We start from the raw sequence: 16715 nt of genomic DNA, 5'->3' as shown, positions 1-16715 counted from the left end.
GCTCATAACTGATATTTTTCCCTCATGTTTGTTTTTTAATAACGTCCGTATGGGTGCTCTCTGTAGGCCCCCTTCACTGGCCTGGCCGGCGGGGCCTTCAGGGAGGGCCTGGTTCCATTCCAGTCATCTTGCCCTGTGGAAAAGAGAGGGATATGTCAAGGATGGTGGAGTGCTGTGAGTCAAGGGCATGGAGGGAGCTGTGGTGCTGGATGGATGAGCTTCCCTCCAGAGTCGATGCAGCAGCATGGGGCATCTTCAGAGTGGTTTCACCCCAAAATTGGTCTGCAGAGTACCCTGTGGTCCACCAAAATCTCTCATTCACAGCACACAAAATCATTCAGGTTGGAAAGTACCCTTAAGATTGAGTCCAACCACTAACCCAGCACTGCCAAGTCCATCACTAAACCACATTCCTTCTGACACTATGGGAAAAAAGGCACTTGTGTGGGATCCTGGGAAGCCTGCAGCTCTGACAGCCCTGCTGAGCACCCACTTGGACAAACCCAGTGCCTTTCAGAGGTCATTAACTCCAGCAGAGCCAAAGCCAATTCACAGGGCAGCGCTGGCAGCTGGGCTGTGGCAAAGGTGGCAACAGCCACAGCCCCTCAGGCTGGTGGCCAGCAGCACCTCTAACCTGGAGTCTGGCTGGGGGGACAGCTACAGGTAGCACTTCCATCCTTCCCAGGCACCAGGTAAGACAGCTCTTGGATAACTGTGCCAAAATAATTAAGTCCCTATGCTGCTGTAGGATAGGACAACTTCCAGACACCAGTCTGCTTTCTGATTGTGACATGCTGTTCCTTCCTCTCCACAAATACAGGAAAGCATCTGCTCGCTGTACCAGTGTTAATTGCTGATGGACAAAGCACTCGCCAGGACAGCCCCAACCCTCCTACTGCACACAGCTCAAGCAAGTGAAGTTCACATCCCATTGTCTCTGAGCTCGCTCAAACCTCAGATATCAAAGCTCAGCTTCCATTATAGCTTGTCCTTGCAACATTCACACTTGCATGCCTGCCACTCTCTCCAGGGTCACTGGTTTATGAAATCAAGTGTACGAAGCCTGAGGCCAGCCAAGCTGGTTCCTACCACCTTAGAGCACGTTCCCATTTTCTCAGAACTCTCCAGCCTGGCTCAACAATTTATTTCTCTAATTCTATTTTTATGAAAGCAGAGACCAAAGGAAATTACTGTGTATAAACAGATAAGCTGTGGCAACCTGACACCAAGTGTACAGTGAGCATTTTGGCCATCATATCCCAGGCAGCACCACAGCTCTCCTACCAAGTAGAAAGCACAAAAGTCTCTTTGTACTGTGTGACTAAACACAGGCCACAAACCAAGCCACTGAAGGCAGGAAAGATAGGAGCTCCTGACAGCAGCTGTCTATTGAAATGCATCTCAGACTGGAAAAGACTGGAAACACATCCCTGATAGGCACCTGAATTTGAACTTCACACAACTTAAGTCCAGAGCAAGGAATGCCCTGGCGCAGGACACAGTCACCTCATTGACAACTCTGCTTCCCTAATACATGACAGGGGATTCCCAGTTCCCAAGGATCCCAGAAATCCCCTCCAGCTGGTCATGACCCTCACTACCTGCATTCACTGAAGCCTTCAGCCTGATGCTCTGCTAAAGGGACTGTTTACAATACAGCGTATTTCCATGCCATTAAGCAGCTTGCTGTGTGGCTTTCATAACTTGTTTATAGCTTGTTTACAGAGAGAGGAAAATGAATCTCACTCACTGCCACATGCAGATGCCATTCATAAGCTTGGATATATGAAGTAGCTTAAAAAAAATGCCGTTGTCACCCAGTCCTTTATTGCCAGCACCTCAGATATAAGGCTTATTGGTTTTGACAGCTGGTGATGTACAGTTGTGGTTAAACTGGTCTCCCCCACCCCTCAGTCTAGCCTAAGTTAATAGCTTTATGTAATTAGCTAAACTTCATAGACTACTTAAAAGTCATATTGACCAAAATCGTTTCACCTAGTCAAAGGGAAGCCTTCAGATGACATTTAAATCCATTTTTCAATCAAATGTATATGCAGAGTCAGTATCAGCCAGTGGGTTTTTGAGGATAAGGAAGCAGATGGAACCACGCACTCATCCAACTCAACAAAATACAATCTGTGAAAACCAGACTGCAGCAAAAGTAGTGCTGTGGGTGGAAATCCAGAGCTCTTAAAATATTCTAAAGCTATAAGGAAATTTAAAAATATTTCAATAGTTAAAAAACAGAATTTTGAAAGCATCATCTTTGAGAGAACCCACTTAGATAAGAATCTAAAATCCACAGGATGCCTTTGGTTGTTCAGACCTGGATAATCTGTAGGGCATAAATATCTTACAATGAAAACTACTTGAGGTTCTCCTCAGTAAGTTTTTGCTTAGAGAATGGAATGGCACTAGAAAACAGCTGGCTGACCACAAGCAATTCTCAACTATGTGCAACTGCTGCAGGCAATTTCCAAGTATGTGCAGCCCCTTCCCTGTCAAGAGAACAGTATTCCCAGACATACCATAAGCTTCATAGGTTTCCTGTGCCTCCCCATGTCCATAATCATAGTATTCTGTGTCCCTGGAAGAATAATTGTGTTGGTTACATACAGTGCTGAAATCAAACTGACACAACTTGCACAAACACTTGAAAAGCAAAAGATGCCCAATGTCACTCATGGCTCTGGCGAGTCTGATCGCTGCTTTTATGGAATTGTCAAGGACACTGGGACACTCCCAAAAATTATTACCCAGGCTCTCCTGGGTTTCAGCAGAACAGGGCGCTTTCCCTACAGCTCAAACTCTGAACTGAGTGCTTCCATTCCCTTAAAAGAAAACAGAAGGAGAGGACCATGTATAACTTGCTCAGTAACAAGACAGGAGACAAGCAGACTTACCCTTGGCCCTGGCCGTAGTAGCCTTCATACCCCTCATAGCTCTGGTCTGCATATGCATCATCATAGCCCTGAAATGGATGATGATGTAAAACAGTGTTAATGGAAGGACTGGAGGTTAATGCCTGATCAAAAGTAATGGCAAAACTGAATTCAGCTTTCAGGAGAACCTGTGAATCCTTGCCTGATGCAGGGAAGGGGCTCAGTCATAAAACAGCTGAGATCTGCTTGTGTCCTCTGGCTTCAGAGGAATGAACCACACTAATATTTACAATGCATTTGAAAGTCGTTTACACGTCCAAGGTTGCAGTTTGTCTGTGCTACAAATCCACATGCCAGGAAGCCTATAATTGCGCTGTCAAAACCACAGATTTACAGGTAGACAAACCCAACCTAATAACTTCTGATTGGTTTCAGTGGAAAAATTAAGTTCAACTGAGAGGATAAACAGACTTTTTAGATGCATGAATATTTGTGATGATTCCCAAAAATGCTATTGTGCATCAAAACCTTTTTTTCCCCTTTTTTTTTTTTTTCCCCCAAGAGCACAGATGCCAAGAGAAGCTTGGCAGGAGGGTGGTGCTTAGTTACATTACGTGAAACACCACCATGCTCATTCACATGTTTACTCTCAGGATTTTAGGGGAAGCAGGAAATCTTCAGTGTTTCTTCCTTAAAGAATTCCCTTGCAGAATGTGAACTACATCAATCTTCGTGATGTAGTTTTTTACCATGCATTGATAGTTGGCTAACTTCAGCCTTAGGGGTACATTTCTGTTTTACCAAAACCACCCCTTGCCCGGTATTTTGGACACAAGCAGCTCCCTCCTTTGAGGAATAAGACACAAGGCAGGTCACCCAGCTCCATACCAACGTTTGCGCTGCTGGTCATGTCTCCAGACCAATCTTAGCCCTTATTTCAGTAATGTGGAGCATTTGATACATGATCAGCTAAGCTGGAATTAAACCAAAGATATAGAGTTACTCACATATTCCTCATAGGCTTCTGGTGCAGGAGGAGGAGGAGGAAGCGGTATTCTCTGAATGCCGGCTGCTCGTGCTCTGGGTGCAGGAGCCCCCCGTACTGCTGGGGGGGGAGGCACCCCGCGGGCTACAGCAGCTCCCCGGGAAATGGCACCTCGCACTGGGGCGCCTCGCACGAGGGCCCCCCGAGGAGGAGGAGGAGGAGGTGGGGGGGGGACACCAACCCCACGTCCCCTGGGAAGGAGATCAGAAGGATTGTGAAGAGCTACAGCTCAAGTGCTGAATGCTGAGGGCAGCACATGTGCTTTTTAGACCTACTTTAAAATGCAATAGCTTGATAAATAAATAATACCATTATAAATAAATAAATACCATTAACCAAACTATGACTTCTTTAGCACAAAAATCATTATGCTACTGCTAGATTTACAAAAGCTTCTTCTGAGATGGGAACTCTACTGTATTAGATGTGGTACAGACAGTGAAATAAATCTGATACAGAGCTTTGGGCAAGCAATTTCTCAGAGTTCATTTTAAACAACCCTCTGCCATTAACCTGCAACGACTGCCAGACCTCCAGAAGTTACAGATCAACAATGAGATGAGCAGGGGCACTTCTGGGCTAAACACTCAGAAGCAAAGACTTCCCCTCCATGAAACAGGTACTGAAGCAGGAACTCTAGTAACAGTTTTATCACCAATTTATCCCCATGCCTTGACAGCAATGACAGAATAATGCTATAACTTTCAAAAGATGGTCAGTTTAAACTGAAAATGCTTATTCTGCTGAAGGCTACAGAAGCAAACACAACATCTATCTACACATGATTCTGTACACCTGGTTTTGAAAGGTTACTTTATGAAGCTACTGATTTCAGATATAAAAAATAATATAGAAGATACCCACTATGCTTGATCACGTCTCAAAACACAAAGCATTTAATGCCAACTTGCCAAAAGCAAGACTGCAACACAAGGTCAGAAAGCCTTGGAAAAGCCAAGGTCAAGCTAATAACTGATATGCATTAACCTCATCTGGCAAGACAGCTCTTGAGCAGGATGCAACATTTCCGCATCTTGTGCTTTTGGGAAAGATACCTTGGGACAGGTGGAGGCGGTGGTGGAGCTGCTCCCCTTCCCCGCACAGGGACTCCCCGGCCTCGAGCTGGGTCTGGTACACCATTCAGATAGGAGAGCTCCAAGAATTGCTCCTGACAGATATCATCCATCATATCCTAAAAAGGGGAAAGAGTGAACTCCAGAGAACAGCTAACTAGCCAGTCTGTGCTCCAGGATATCACAGGCTACCATGCTGGAATAAAATAACCTCATAGTCCTAAATGAAAATCCATGGGTTAGTTTTACTGGGATGTGATCAGCAGTGCACAACTACAACTTTCTCCAAACTGGCAAGGAAGGGCACATGACCTGCATGAACTGAGGAGCTGCGGTCAGCCCAACCACTGCTCCCACGGAAGAGGGCCTCTCACAGCAATTCTGGAGCTATGTGATGTTCAGCATCCCAGAAAGATTTATTCGCCAGCACTGGGGAGTTCAGAGGTAAAGTCATGCAAGACATATCTCACCTCAAGCACCTTACATTTAAGGAGTGACTGGCAATGAGCCCACGTGAAGTAACAACACCTTGCTGCAATCCCGACACACTAAAGGAACTGGGTAAGACGCAGCTTGACAAAGAACAAACACCCATGTACAAATCCAGGATGTCTTTTCAAATTCTTAGGAATGCAGCATGTTTCTGGCTCTGTGCATTATCACCTTGGGGGATGTAGCTCCTGGAATTAGCACAGATGTCTGGCAACCCTGCAGAAGTCATTGTATACCACATCTCTTCTCAACACACAGGCAGGCTTAGCCTTGCATCAGGGATCTTCACAGTGCCATGGCAACACCACAGAGCAAGGAGTCTCCTACCAGATGTGTCTTCATAGCACTGCTGGCTTCCATAATGACTTATCTGTCAATTCTCACAAGTTTCACACATTGTCTGAAGGCAGCAGTACTTAAGACACTTTAAATAGCAAGGAGAACACTTGCTTTAGCGAGCTGAGGTTTTCTACATCCCAGGGGCTCCTTGAAGATGACCTCCTTCCTTCAAACACACTTCACATAGCGATCTCTCTCCTCTCCGTGTCACTCACAAAAATCACACAGTACCCACAAGCTTTTCGTTCATTCTTCCCTACTACCCACAGTTCCTGGGTTCCACCTGCACCTGGTGTTTCAGGAAGCACATCTGAGCTCTTCAAGCACAGCTACAGAGCAGCACCAGGGGCTGATATTCATAGAATCTCAGAATCCCAGACTGGTTTGGGTTTGAAGGGACCTTAATGCTCATCCAGTTCCAACCCCTGCCACAGGCAGGGACACCTTCCACTAGAGCAGCTTGCTCCAAGCTCCTGTGTCCAACCTGGCCTTGAACACTGCCAGGGATGGGGCAGCCACAGCTTCTCTGGGCACCCTGTGCCCACCCCTCAGCACCCTGAGGGAAGAACTTTTCCCTTATATTCAAGGAAGAACTATTCCCTTATATTCCCTTACATGTCTGAGTTACCGGCTGAGCAAGCCAGACACAAAGGATAATGAACAAAGGGAGTACTACCTGCTTCTTTCCCCATTGTGTTTTATCCTAACTTAAGGAGCGACATTATCATTGTAATACATGAAAGACTCCTCCAAGCTATGCAGTTCTTGGAGGCAATACTCTAGCACTTTTGCATTACATACTGGCACAAAACTGACCTTGAAGGTCTTACAAGGTTCACCAGTAAGACATCCCCAAACTGACAAGTGTCATCCATATAAATGCCTGGGTAGCAAAATTAGAGGTTCCTTCATATCACTTGCATTTAAAGCAGGAGAAGTATTGATTTGACAGTTTTGTCTCACAAAACAACTACAACATTGAATACTAATACCCAGCTGCCTGGGCGGTTATCCTCTTCATCCTCTCGCCACCCCTTCAGGGCAGAGCAAACACCTCTGTACCTAGTTTCTCATCTGACCAATGACGTTTTCTAGCCAGATTTCTACACTACAGCCCCAATTCAGAGGAAGCCAGTCAAGACTCCATGCCAGGCGTGGCTAAACTTAATCCTGCTGCTAAAATTGACACCCACACCAGGGTCCACAGCTAGTCCTGGGAGAGAAATACCTACTCCAAGTGTTCTAAACAATTGCTCTGTAAGCGTATGTCTTTATAATTATGGTTAGAGGAATGATACCTGCCTTCATGCAAGATTAATGGGGTCATCTTCAAATGCCACATACACTCTTTAATACTCCAGGGTTCTTCAATGACACCAATTCCTGTAGCATGAGCCTTGCACTGTGCAGACCTTACCGCGTCCTTATACGAGTCACAACCCATCTACCTCCTTCAAAAAGAAAAGAACACCAGTATACATACTGGAACAAGGAACTTCTTGACTTCTTCCATGGCGTGAGCCATCAGAGCGTACGCTTCACAGGGGGGCCCAAAAACCTCGATGAAGACATGCAAATCCATGTTCAGATGAGCATATTTAGGATCTCCCCCTTTACGCAGTTCTTCCTCCTGAAACAAAGCACATTAAAGATTCCTAAAGCTAAATAAGATATAGAGAAACTATTTTTCTTTTACCTGTCTTCTAAGCCTTAGCAGGAGATGTCTGTAAAAGCATTTTGGTCATGTCTGGACACACATCATGGTAACATAGGATGCATATGAGCATAGAGTTCTATAAAAAGCCACACACAATTTACACCTTCCATCTCTTTACAGCTGCCTTTGCAGGTGACTGATATTTTTACTAACAGAGTGATGCCAGCCCCTTTTTTCCCCCAGAAGATTAGGCATACACAAGCTGTGCTCTTCCTCTTCCACACCACCTTTCTGACCAAGGTGCTCTTCACTATCTAACACCACAAACAAGCTTGCTCTTTAACTTGCCTCTCAGACATCTGTGCTATTCTGATGGTTTGAAGAAGCTACAAATAAGCTAGAAGTAGAAAAGCTTTTTGCGCTGCTGAAGTAAAAAGCTGAATTAAGTTACAGCTCCGTCGACTGCCGGCTCAGTTTTAGGAATAAGCAGGAAGAAAAAAAATATTTCCCATTTTTTTCTGTTAAAAAAACCCCTCTTGGCACTTTAAGATCCAGTAAAGAGCCCCTGGAACATTCTGCTCCAGCATCTTCAGTGAGCCAATGGAATTTCGGGATTTCAGAGGGAATCACTGGAAAAAGGATTTTTATTTTATTTATTTCCTGGAGGTGAAAAATATTCCTTTTGTGAATGACTTGTCAGAGTAGCTGGGATTAATTCTTGTTTTATAAACTTGGTACTTCACCTTTCAAATAAACTATCTCTGCATCCAAGGGCATAGGGAATTAAAAGATGACTGGTCTCAAAGTCAAGTTCATAAAGAAAACGTATCTCACGCTTTTGCGCCATCCAAGACTGCTTCCAATAAGCACAGACCACTTTAGGAAACGTGACTTCCTAAACATGGGGACTTTTGACTGCCTTTGCTTATGGATTTTAATGGTTTAATGTTTTATGAAATGCTTTGAAAAGCACTACACCTCACGGCCATATGAAAGGTATTAATGTGTATGTTTTCAAGGGTGATGCCCTTACCTTTGCTTTATCTCTCATTGAACCCTTCCCTAGGACAGATATTTTAGCACCAGTTTCTTCCTGAAGCCTCTTGATGGTATTGCCTTGAGGTCCCAAAATCTTTCCAACAAAGTTGAACTGTAAATGAAGAATTAAAAAAACCTTAGCTCCAGAGCTCAGTAACAAAAGCTTTTCTGAGTGTTATGCTGGCTGACAAGAAAATTTACCGCTCCTTTTCCTCTGCACCTCACCAAAAAATGCACAGGAAAATTTAAGTTCCAGAACATTCTTTTCATGAAAAAATGCTCCACCAGAAAATCAAGCTAAATCAACTCATGTAAAGTGTTTAATTCTAACATTTACTCTCCAGCAGTTTTACAGGCAGCAAGTCTGAAGACTTAAATGAGTTCTTAACTGTAAAACAAAAAGCTCTATGTATCAAAGTGTCTATTCTAATAATAAAATATCTACTATGCATCACCATTTAGCTTTATCCCAAGGCATTCTAGAAATGCAATATATTAGAAATAAGACCCTGCAAGCTTGCATAGGAAAAAATCCATAGCAATAATGGAACAATGGCATAACTCCTGGTGACACTTTGACAGCTCCTATCTCCAAAAGTCAGCCATAAAATTCATAGAAAACAAGCAAATCACAGAGATTCAATAAGCTGTTTTCTGGCCCTCACCTTGGGGTACTGTTTGACAGGTATCAGAACTCGTTCTTTCAGTTTCATATTCTTGTGGGAAAATAAATCCAGGTAGTTCTCCTCATCATCCTTCTTTGTTGTTTCACCCTTCTGAATTTTTTCAATTTCTAAACAAGATAAAAATAGGGCTGCTTATATTCCTCAAACAAGCACCATTTAGAGTTGGAATTACGACAGGACAGACCACCCTCATTCTCTGTGAATACATGAACACTCAGAATTGTATTGATGGAGTCTGGACAGACAGTGCTAACCTCTTCCTCCCTTCACACCTAGGGACTCCAGAAGGCCAATAATGGGATAATGAATAAACCTAAGAAAGAACAGCAGAGAATGCCCTACAAGTAACTTCAACACAGAGTAGGAAACTACGTACAGTTCTGTGTATCACTTCTGCTGTGCCTTCCTCTGTCAGAGCCCAGCCTCACACCTCCACCATGAATGCAGCAATCCATGCAGACACCCAAACCTCCAAGGACACCAGCTACACTGTGTGTTATGCTCACTGTAACACAGCAGCCAGCAGCAGACCAAGGAAGTTCTTATCATCTAAGCTGATGCACTATTCTAAACCTGTAATTTAATGAGTGGTGCCACCACACGCTGAGACCACGGCGTTCCAGTGAGTTGCAAGCATTCCTAATAAACAGAGGCCTGAATGCATGACACACTAGAGTGTGGTCTGGTTTAGGAAATTCTTATAAGCTTCATTTCATTAAATGAATTCTGAACACTCAATTCGTAACTTGGTTGTGAGCCTCAGGCATACAGCTGTAAAAGTGAGTGTCAAGTCCTTAACTTGATTGATAGAATCCCAGACTGGTTTGGGTTAGAAGGGACCTTAAAGCTCACCCAGTCCCAATCCCTGCCACAGGCAGGGACACCTTCCACTACAGCAGCTTGCTCCAAGACCCTGTGTCCAACCTGGCCTTGAACACTGCCAGGGATGGGGCAGCCACAGCTTCTCTGGGCACCCTGTGCCAGCACCTCTGAACTCTCACAGAGGAGAACTTCTGCCTAAGAGCTCATCTCAATCTCCTTTCTGGCAGGCAATGCAAGGACAAATTTTTGTCTCTCAAATTAAGATCCTGATTTTTAATTGTATATTGTGAATTCCAGGGTCTTGGAAAAACACTGAAGTGGCCTGACTGAACTGAAGGCATGCTGCAGCCTGAGGGGAATCTGGAACAAAGACCAAATAACTTTCTGGAAGCAGACGGTTAAGGCAGGCCAACTGGGAACTAGTACACAAACACCTTCTCAAATCCAACTCACTTGGAGATGGTAAGAAATGATCACCTCAAAAGACAACCCAAATGGAGAAGATTATGGACCATCTACAAGGCAGGCATTTCTAGCACAGGTTCTTACAGTCATTAACACACCTTGCCTTGCGCAGGACACCCAACATCTTCCCAAAGCCTGCAGCCCAGAGCTGACTGGCTTTTCTTTGCCAAGAATGTCCATTTAGGTACAAATTTTATTTAATGGCCAACAATTAGAAGACAAGTTCCCACAAATTTGAAGCCAATACATTATTAACAACCCCAAATCACTGATGAACCATTACACACTCTTTGGTCCAACCAAAACCAAAATTGTTCACACCATGCACAGCCATCCCAAATTTCTATTTACAAATGCTGATCAGGAGAGGAGCATGACCCTGCCTTAAACCTAAAACGCCCATTTCATCGGCAAACCCAAGAATGATAAATACCTTTTCTGAGTTGAAAGTGCTCTAAATACAAATTCTCACATCTTGGGAGAAGAGAGACACTTTCACAAGATTACACCTGTAACCGGATTAAAGCTGCAAGACAAAACTGAGGCCTACTTAGCCATCACCAGAGTTTCAGCAGAATTTCAGTATCTGGTGTTTCCTGTGACTTCTGCCCATGTCAGAAACAATAACCTTTAGATTAAATGTTCATGTTTACAATTTGGTGTATCAGATACTTGACATATTATCCACCTGGTCATATTCTCATGTCATCCAAACAGAAACAGGTACAATGGGATAACAGCATCCTCCTGACTGCAAAGGTAACCACGGCCTAGTGGGCTCAGAAGCACAAGGAAGTCTACCAATGACATGTGCAATCACAAAAAATCCCAAACCTTTAGGAAAACATCATCCAATGATCAATATTTTAACCTTTCAGTTCTGGACACAGTAATATATACTGGGGTTTAGTTTCAGGTTCTCAACATGGAACTTGGAGATTGTGTTGCAAAATTATGGTGAAAAAAAAAAGCTTGAATTTCGTTATTTCTACTGGCAAAAGCATCTTGGCTCTCTCACGAAAGTGTTACCATGACTTCTTAGTTTAAAAAAAATAAATTACCAGCTCTAATTGCTTTGAAAAACCTTGATTTTTGCTTTCAGAGATGATTTTCTGAAGATACTACACAAAAGTAAAAAAAAAACAAACCCAAGAGTTGAAGCACTGGCAAATGTATAAAATAAGAAAAAGAGCTGCTGCCTTGGGGAGTTCTACATAGGTTTTAATTTTAGTTATAAAAACAGATTGGAGAATCAGGATTTGGAAACTGAAGATTGCTCTGGTGGTCTTATCCCTGGTTGGGAACAGCTTTAGACCCTGTAATGCACCACGGTGACTTCTCAAGCGTTCTGTTTCTCCAAAAACACTAGATGAATTCCTAAAAATGCATTCTGCATGTTAACAAGAAGTGTTTTCTATGCTCACATCAGCAATAAAAGCACCCTAATCCTTTCTTGATGTAAATTAAAGTACCTAGAGGCATCTTCTACCTTGTCAAACTACAATACAATCAGATGTCAGGCTCTGCAAACCAGTGAATCACAGCTCCCACCAACCGCACAGCTAGATACACTCTGCCTCCTGACAGAACTGGGAACCAGTCTGTGAGGGCAACAGATACCAAACTGTTGGCTAAAAACCCCCATCCAATCCACCACCACCACATCTCCAGCTCAGGTATAAAACAAAGGAGAAGGGGAAGCCCTGCACAGCAGAATGACTCTAAGTTCTTCTCTAGGTTTTGTGGTTCAGGTCAGCGTGGTGACCCAGCAGTTCCCTTTACACCTGCAGAGCAAACTCTGAGTCTGGAAATAGGTGTGAAGAAGGACTGAAAACATTCCACTTGTGACATGTCTTACGGCTCCGGATTCCAGCGTTACCTGTCTGCATTCTGGCTATACAACACGAAGCAGGACTGAATGAACTGATGAGTGGTAGCAGTTTGTCAGACCACTTACTGATAGGAAGGAGAAGCGTTCGTATACCTGGAGGGATTAAGCATGCCTCATTTCAGTGCTGATATTTTAAAGCCGTGTCAGAGGTGCAGCAGAAGGTTACCTTCTTGCCATGGGGAATGGCAGCAGGCTGGCGGCATGTGTGGCAGTGGTTTCCAGGACTTCATGTGGGGCAGTGATTGCATTGTCTCAGAAGAAATCCTAAGGGGTAGGTAAAGGGGGTTGGTAACACCGCTGCTTTGCAAGGAGGAGGCTAAGCAGCCACAGTGCTACTCCTGATCTAAACCCAAGCTCTTCCTTAATAAAAAACACATTAAACACTGTTCCACAGCACATTTGTGCTCCATAAGCAGAGAGGCATTCTGTTTATTCACAATACTAAGAGTCTTATCAGTATTAACAGTATAACAATACTGACCCCACACCCAAAAAACCCCAGGAAAACCCCAAGAGTTTAAGGATGAGAGCTTCTGGAAGGAAGCAGAGCCACCTCTCTCCTACACTACTGCTCCCCAGCTGGTTTGATTTGACAGGAGAGGAAGCAGGGACCTGCTCTGGGATGGACTCCTTTAAGAGTGGAAGCTGCAGGGTTTGGCATTTCCCATTATTTCCCTCCCGCTTTCTGCCACAACACCCTCCCACACGTGAGTACGCTGGGATCACACACAAACAGCTCTGATGAGAAGGGAGGGAACTGCCACTAGCACAGGGATGTGGGGAAGAAAAGGAACCGGGCTCAAGCTGAGGCAGGGAGAAAGCCTGGAGGTGAGCTCTCAGGAACGCACAGGTAGTGAAGGCTCCTGGGACGCAGCAGGAAGAGGCAGAGGAGAGCAATGCCCCATCACATCGGCACGCTCAGCAACACATAATACATTGGAAAATGCTCTGAGCACATCACAGCCTGCAGCATCTGGGATGAGTGTAAGGCTGCAGTTACAGCTCCTGTGGAGCAGGGCATGCACATGGCAGCACAGGAACCTGTACGATTGTTTGCATTTCAGGACAGCTTTAATACCACACGAAGAAAGCTCCAGCAGACTGGATTGCTTTGGGTTACACACAGCTTCTCATCACCCCCATGACCTCAGCCCTTCCCTAATCCCACTGGTGGGTTCCTTAGCTGGTCACTCCACCGAAGCCACCATCCATGCAGCCAATTTTCCCATAGAGCCCTTTTTCCTTCCTAGGCATACACACAGACTGAATGAACCTGGCACAGGAACCAGTCTGGTCAACAGGGGATTTGTTTAGGAGTCCTCCAGCACCTCACACTGCTCCCTGCATCACAATGTGCTGCTCTAACTCCAATCCTCAGCCCTCCCTCCCTTTACAGGTCCCTCTCCAACACCCAACTCAGTGCTGTGAATCCACCCCTCACTACTCACCTCTGGGGAAGGAAAGGGCTGCATTTAACATGAGGACCAACTAGATTCTAGCTATATAAAGCCTTGATAGTGGAATGACACAGCTCAAATACCTGTTTGTGGCTTAGGAAGCTCAGAGATGACCAGCTCTTTTCACTTGGAGTTTCTCCATGAAATAAAAATAGCCAAGATTACCACAAGAATTTGGAGAATCCCCCACCCCTATGCCTATCTAACACATTGCTGGCCATCTCCTGTCCTCCCAAGGCACACCGGAAGAGAGGACTGTGCCTTTCAAAGCATCAGCATCTCCTCCTGCTCTCCCTACAGCAGATGGAGGGCATAAATCAAAGTGAGGGGGGAAAAAAAAAAAAAAAAAAAAGGGTTTTTTGTTCCTATGGAAGATCACACAGACCCTGAATGACAGAAGTGAGGAAACATGGATCATATTCCAAGGTGCAAGAAATCCCAGTTTTCAGTTTGTTTAGAATTGTGCCTTTCCATCACAGAGGACACTTCTCAGGAATCAGTATGACATCACTGCGTTGCCCTTCACTTTGCTCCTCAATAATGCTATTTTTCTCTAGAACAGCAGCTTTAGAACCACAAAGGTATTGTAGGCTTCTGTTAAATGTTGTGTTTGAAGAAGAAGTCTTAATTTCATAGAATCATGGAATGGTTTGTGTTGAAAGGGACCTCAAAACTCATCCAGTTCTAATTCCCTGCCACGGGCCGGGACACCTTCCACTAGAGCAGCTTGCTTCAAGCCCTGTCCAACCTGGCCTTGAACACTGCCAGTGTTCAAGGCAGAGCTCCTCAGGGTTTCCTCCCAGACGCAGGCAGGACGAGCAACTTCCATTCCTGAAAACAGGCTGGGATAGGAATACTGCTGACATTCAATAATCAGCCACTTCTTTGTCTGGAAGTCATTTTGCTTAAGTTGTGCTTTGGCTCAGACCTAAATTGCTAAGTAAGCTTTACAGCAGCTTCTCCAACATGACATCACCAAAGGATGCCACAGCAGAAGAGAAATTCTGAGCAATCCAGATCAGTTTGGGGTCATCTGTCATTCAGTCACCTAAACTCACTGTTTTAGTTCAGATTCTCTCTCATGAGCTCCCTGCTCAGACCATCCTGAATTTGGGCTGCTTGTGAATGCTCTTAAAGGTCACTAATTTTTCAAACATCCAAAGCAAGCATGAAGCATCTGGAGCTCTTCCAATTATCAATTTTAAGCCCCACAAAGCTGCAGTCTACTACAAGCAATTTTTAATTTAATGGAAAAAAACCCCCCTCATAAGTTACACCACTTGAGTGACCAGAACTTTACTAAGTGGGTTGAGAACACGGCTCTGTGTCAGAGTGAGCAAACTCCTTAGGTTTCATTTCTCTGGGAGGCATTATCCTGAGCTGCTGAGTATCAGCTGGCTAAAGGGTTTTATTAATGAAAAATATCAAATCGATGTCAAATCAGATTATAAAAGTATTTATTTAGATCAAGATGTCGACGAGTGATGCCAAGGTCCCCACGATGACAGACCTCAGTTACTCGCACAATGGGAGGCAGTGATTCCTAAGGATCATTTCCTACGTTAAAGGAGGAGATAATAAAATCCCAAGCACTGCACCAGCCACAATACTACACACTTTAAAGACCTTAAAAAAATAAAATAAACCAATTCAAAAGCAGAATAAGCAACAGAGCTAAGCGCTCTGCTCATGTGAAGATTAAACCTGATCATATCCTTGCGCTGGGTGCCTCCCAGCTCTCCACTACATGCACATAACGTTGTCAGTAGCAGCTCTTCTGACTCATTCCCACTTTTAAGCTAGCCATAGAGTCTCAAAGCAGCAGAATCTGCTCGGCAGAGGCACCAGCAGCTGCTCCGTGGAGATATGAAGAAATCAGAGCCACCAGTGATGGGGAATGAGAGGAGCCAGTCAGGCCCAGAACAAAGGCTGCCATTTCCATTCCCTGTTCAGCTTCACCAGGAACATGAAATAAACTCTAACACAGGTAACCAGAATGGATAATCAAAAGAGAGCACAAACCATGGCTCGCAGAGGCTCAATCAGGCTCTGCATGAGGAAACCCCGGGTTTTACCGTGTTCTCTGGTCCCCTCTTTCCCCAGGGATGAAAAGAGACAACGCGACCGCACACCATGTTTAAAAAGAAAGTTCTGGCTGTGTGTTTAATCTGGCCCACGCCACGGATTAAGCACAGGGCTAACAGAGACTAAATAAGAGAAATATCTGAACTTCAAACCTTCGCGGTCACACTGGACAGGGTCGGTCAGCGGCGGCTCTTCGCCGATGCCCCGGCAGCATCGGCCACCCGGGCGTCTTCCGCTCCCCCATCCCTCCACACAGGGCATTCACTGGGAGCTGCCTTCTCTCCTGCCCGCCCCACCGAACCCCGGGGGTCTCGCCCTGCCCAGCCCGGGTACCTGCGGTGAGGAGCTGCATGGCATGCGTGAACGATGGGTCCAGGCTGTCCTTCTCGGCCATCAGCTCGGGGAGGTACTTGTTCTCGGGCTCCATCTTGGCAGCGCCGCCGGACAGCAGCGGGGCGGGGGTGCCGGCGGCGGGGGCCTGTGCGGTAGAGCCGCCGGCCGCAGCGGCATTGGACTGCAAGAGAGGCGGCGGCGGCTGCGCCCCACTACCAGCACCACGGCCCCCCCCACCTCGGGGTGGCCGCCGCGACGGGGCACCCCCTTGCCGGGCACCGCCGGGGCCAGGCCCGCGGCCCAAGCGGGCGGCAGGGTCATCGCGGCGCTGCATGGCAAGGAAAGGTGGGCGGAGCGCACCGGCGCAGCCACACCGACCGCCACGGCGACAGCGCCGGAAGTGACGCAACGGAAGCTCCGAGTCCTCCTCCTCTCTCTTCCCCCCCAGCT

The 16715-nt window shown here is 45.6% G+C and overlaps 1 protein-coding gene across 3 annotated transcripts; it reads right to left on the bottom strand.

Moving 5' to 3' along the window:
* Position 1: 1 nt before the first annotated feature.
* Positions 2-16705, bottom strand: KHDRBS1 (KH RNA binding domain containing, signal transduction associated 1). Of its 3 annotated transcripts, none has more exons than XM_080632184.1 (9): positions 16266-16705; positions 9192-9319; positions 8522-8638; positions 7315-7461; positions 4983-5119; positions 3890-4118; positions 2904-2971; positions 2529-2587; positions 2-133 (listed from the first exon to the last, which is right to left on the bottom strand). In XM_080632184.1, exons 1-9 carry the CDS (start codon positions 16597-16599, stop codon positions 36-38), a joined length of 1317 nt encoding a protein of 438 aa, XP_080488310.1. In that variant the 5' UTR covers positions 16600-16705; the 3' UTR covers positions 2-35. The 3 variants fall into 3 exon arrangements, with proteins under 3 accessions (XP_080488310.1, XP_080488311.1, XP_080488309.1); XM_080632185.1 differs by having other exon boundaries at positions 16085-16342; XM_080632183.1 differs by lacking the exon at positions 2-133 and having other exon boundaries at positions 2181-2587.
* Positions 16706-16715: the final 10 nt, after the last annotated feature.

This window comes from Psittacula echo (assembly GCF_963264785.1).
Source record: "Psittacula echo genome assembly, chromosome: 21".
Classification (NCBI taxonomy): Eukaryota; Metazoa; Chordata; class Aves; order Psittaciformes; family Psittacidae; genus Psittacula; species Psittacula echo.
Note: the sequence above shows the minus strand (reverse complement) of the source record. Positions and strands in the feature narration are given on the sequence as shown.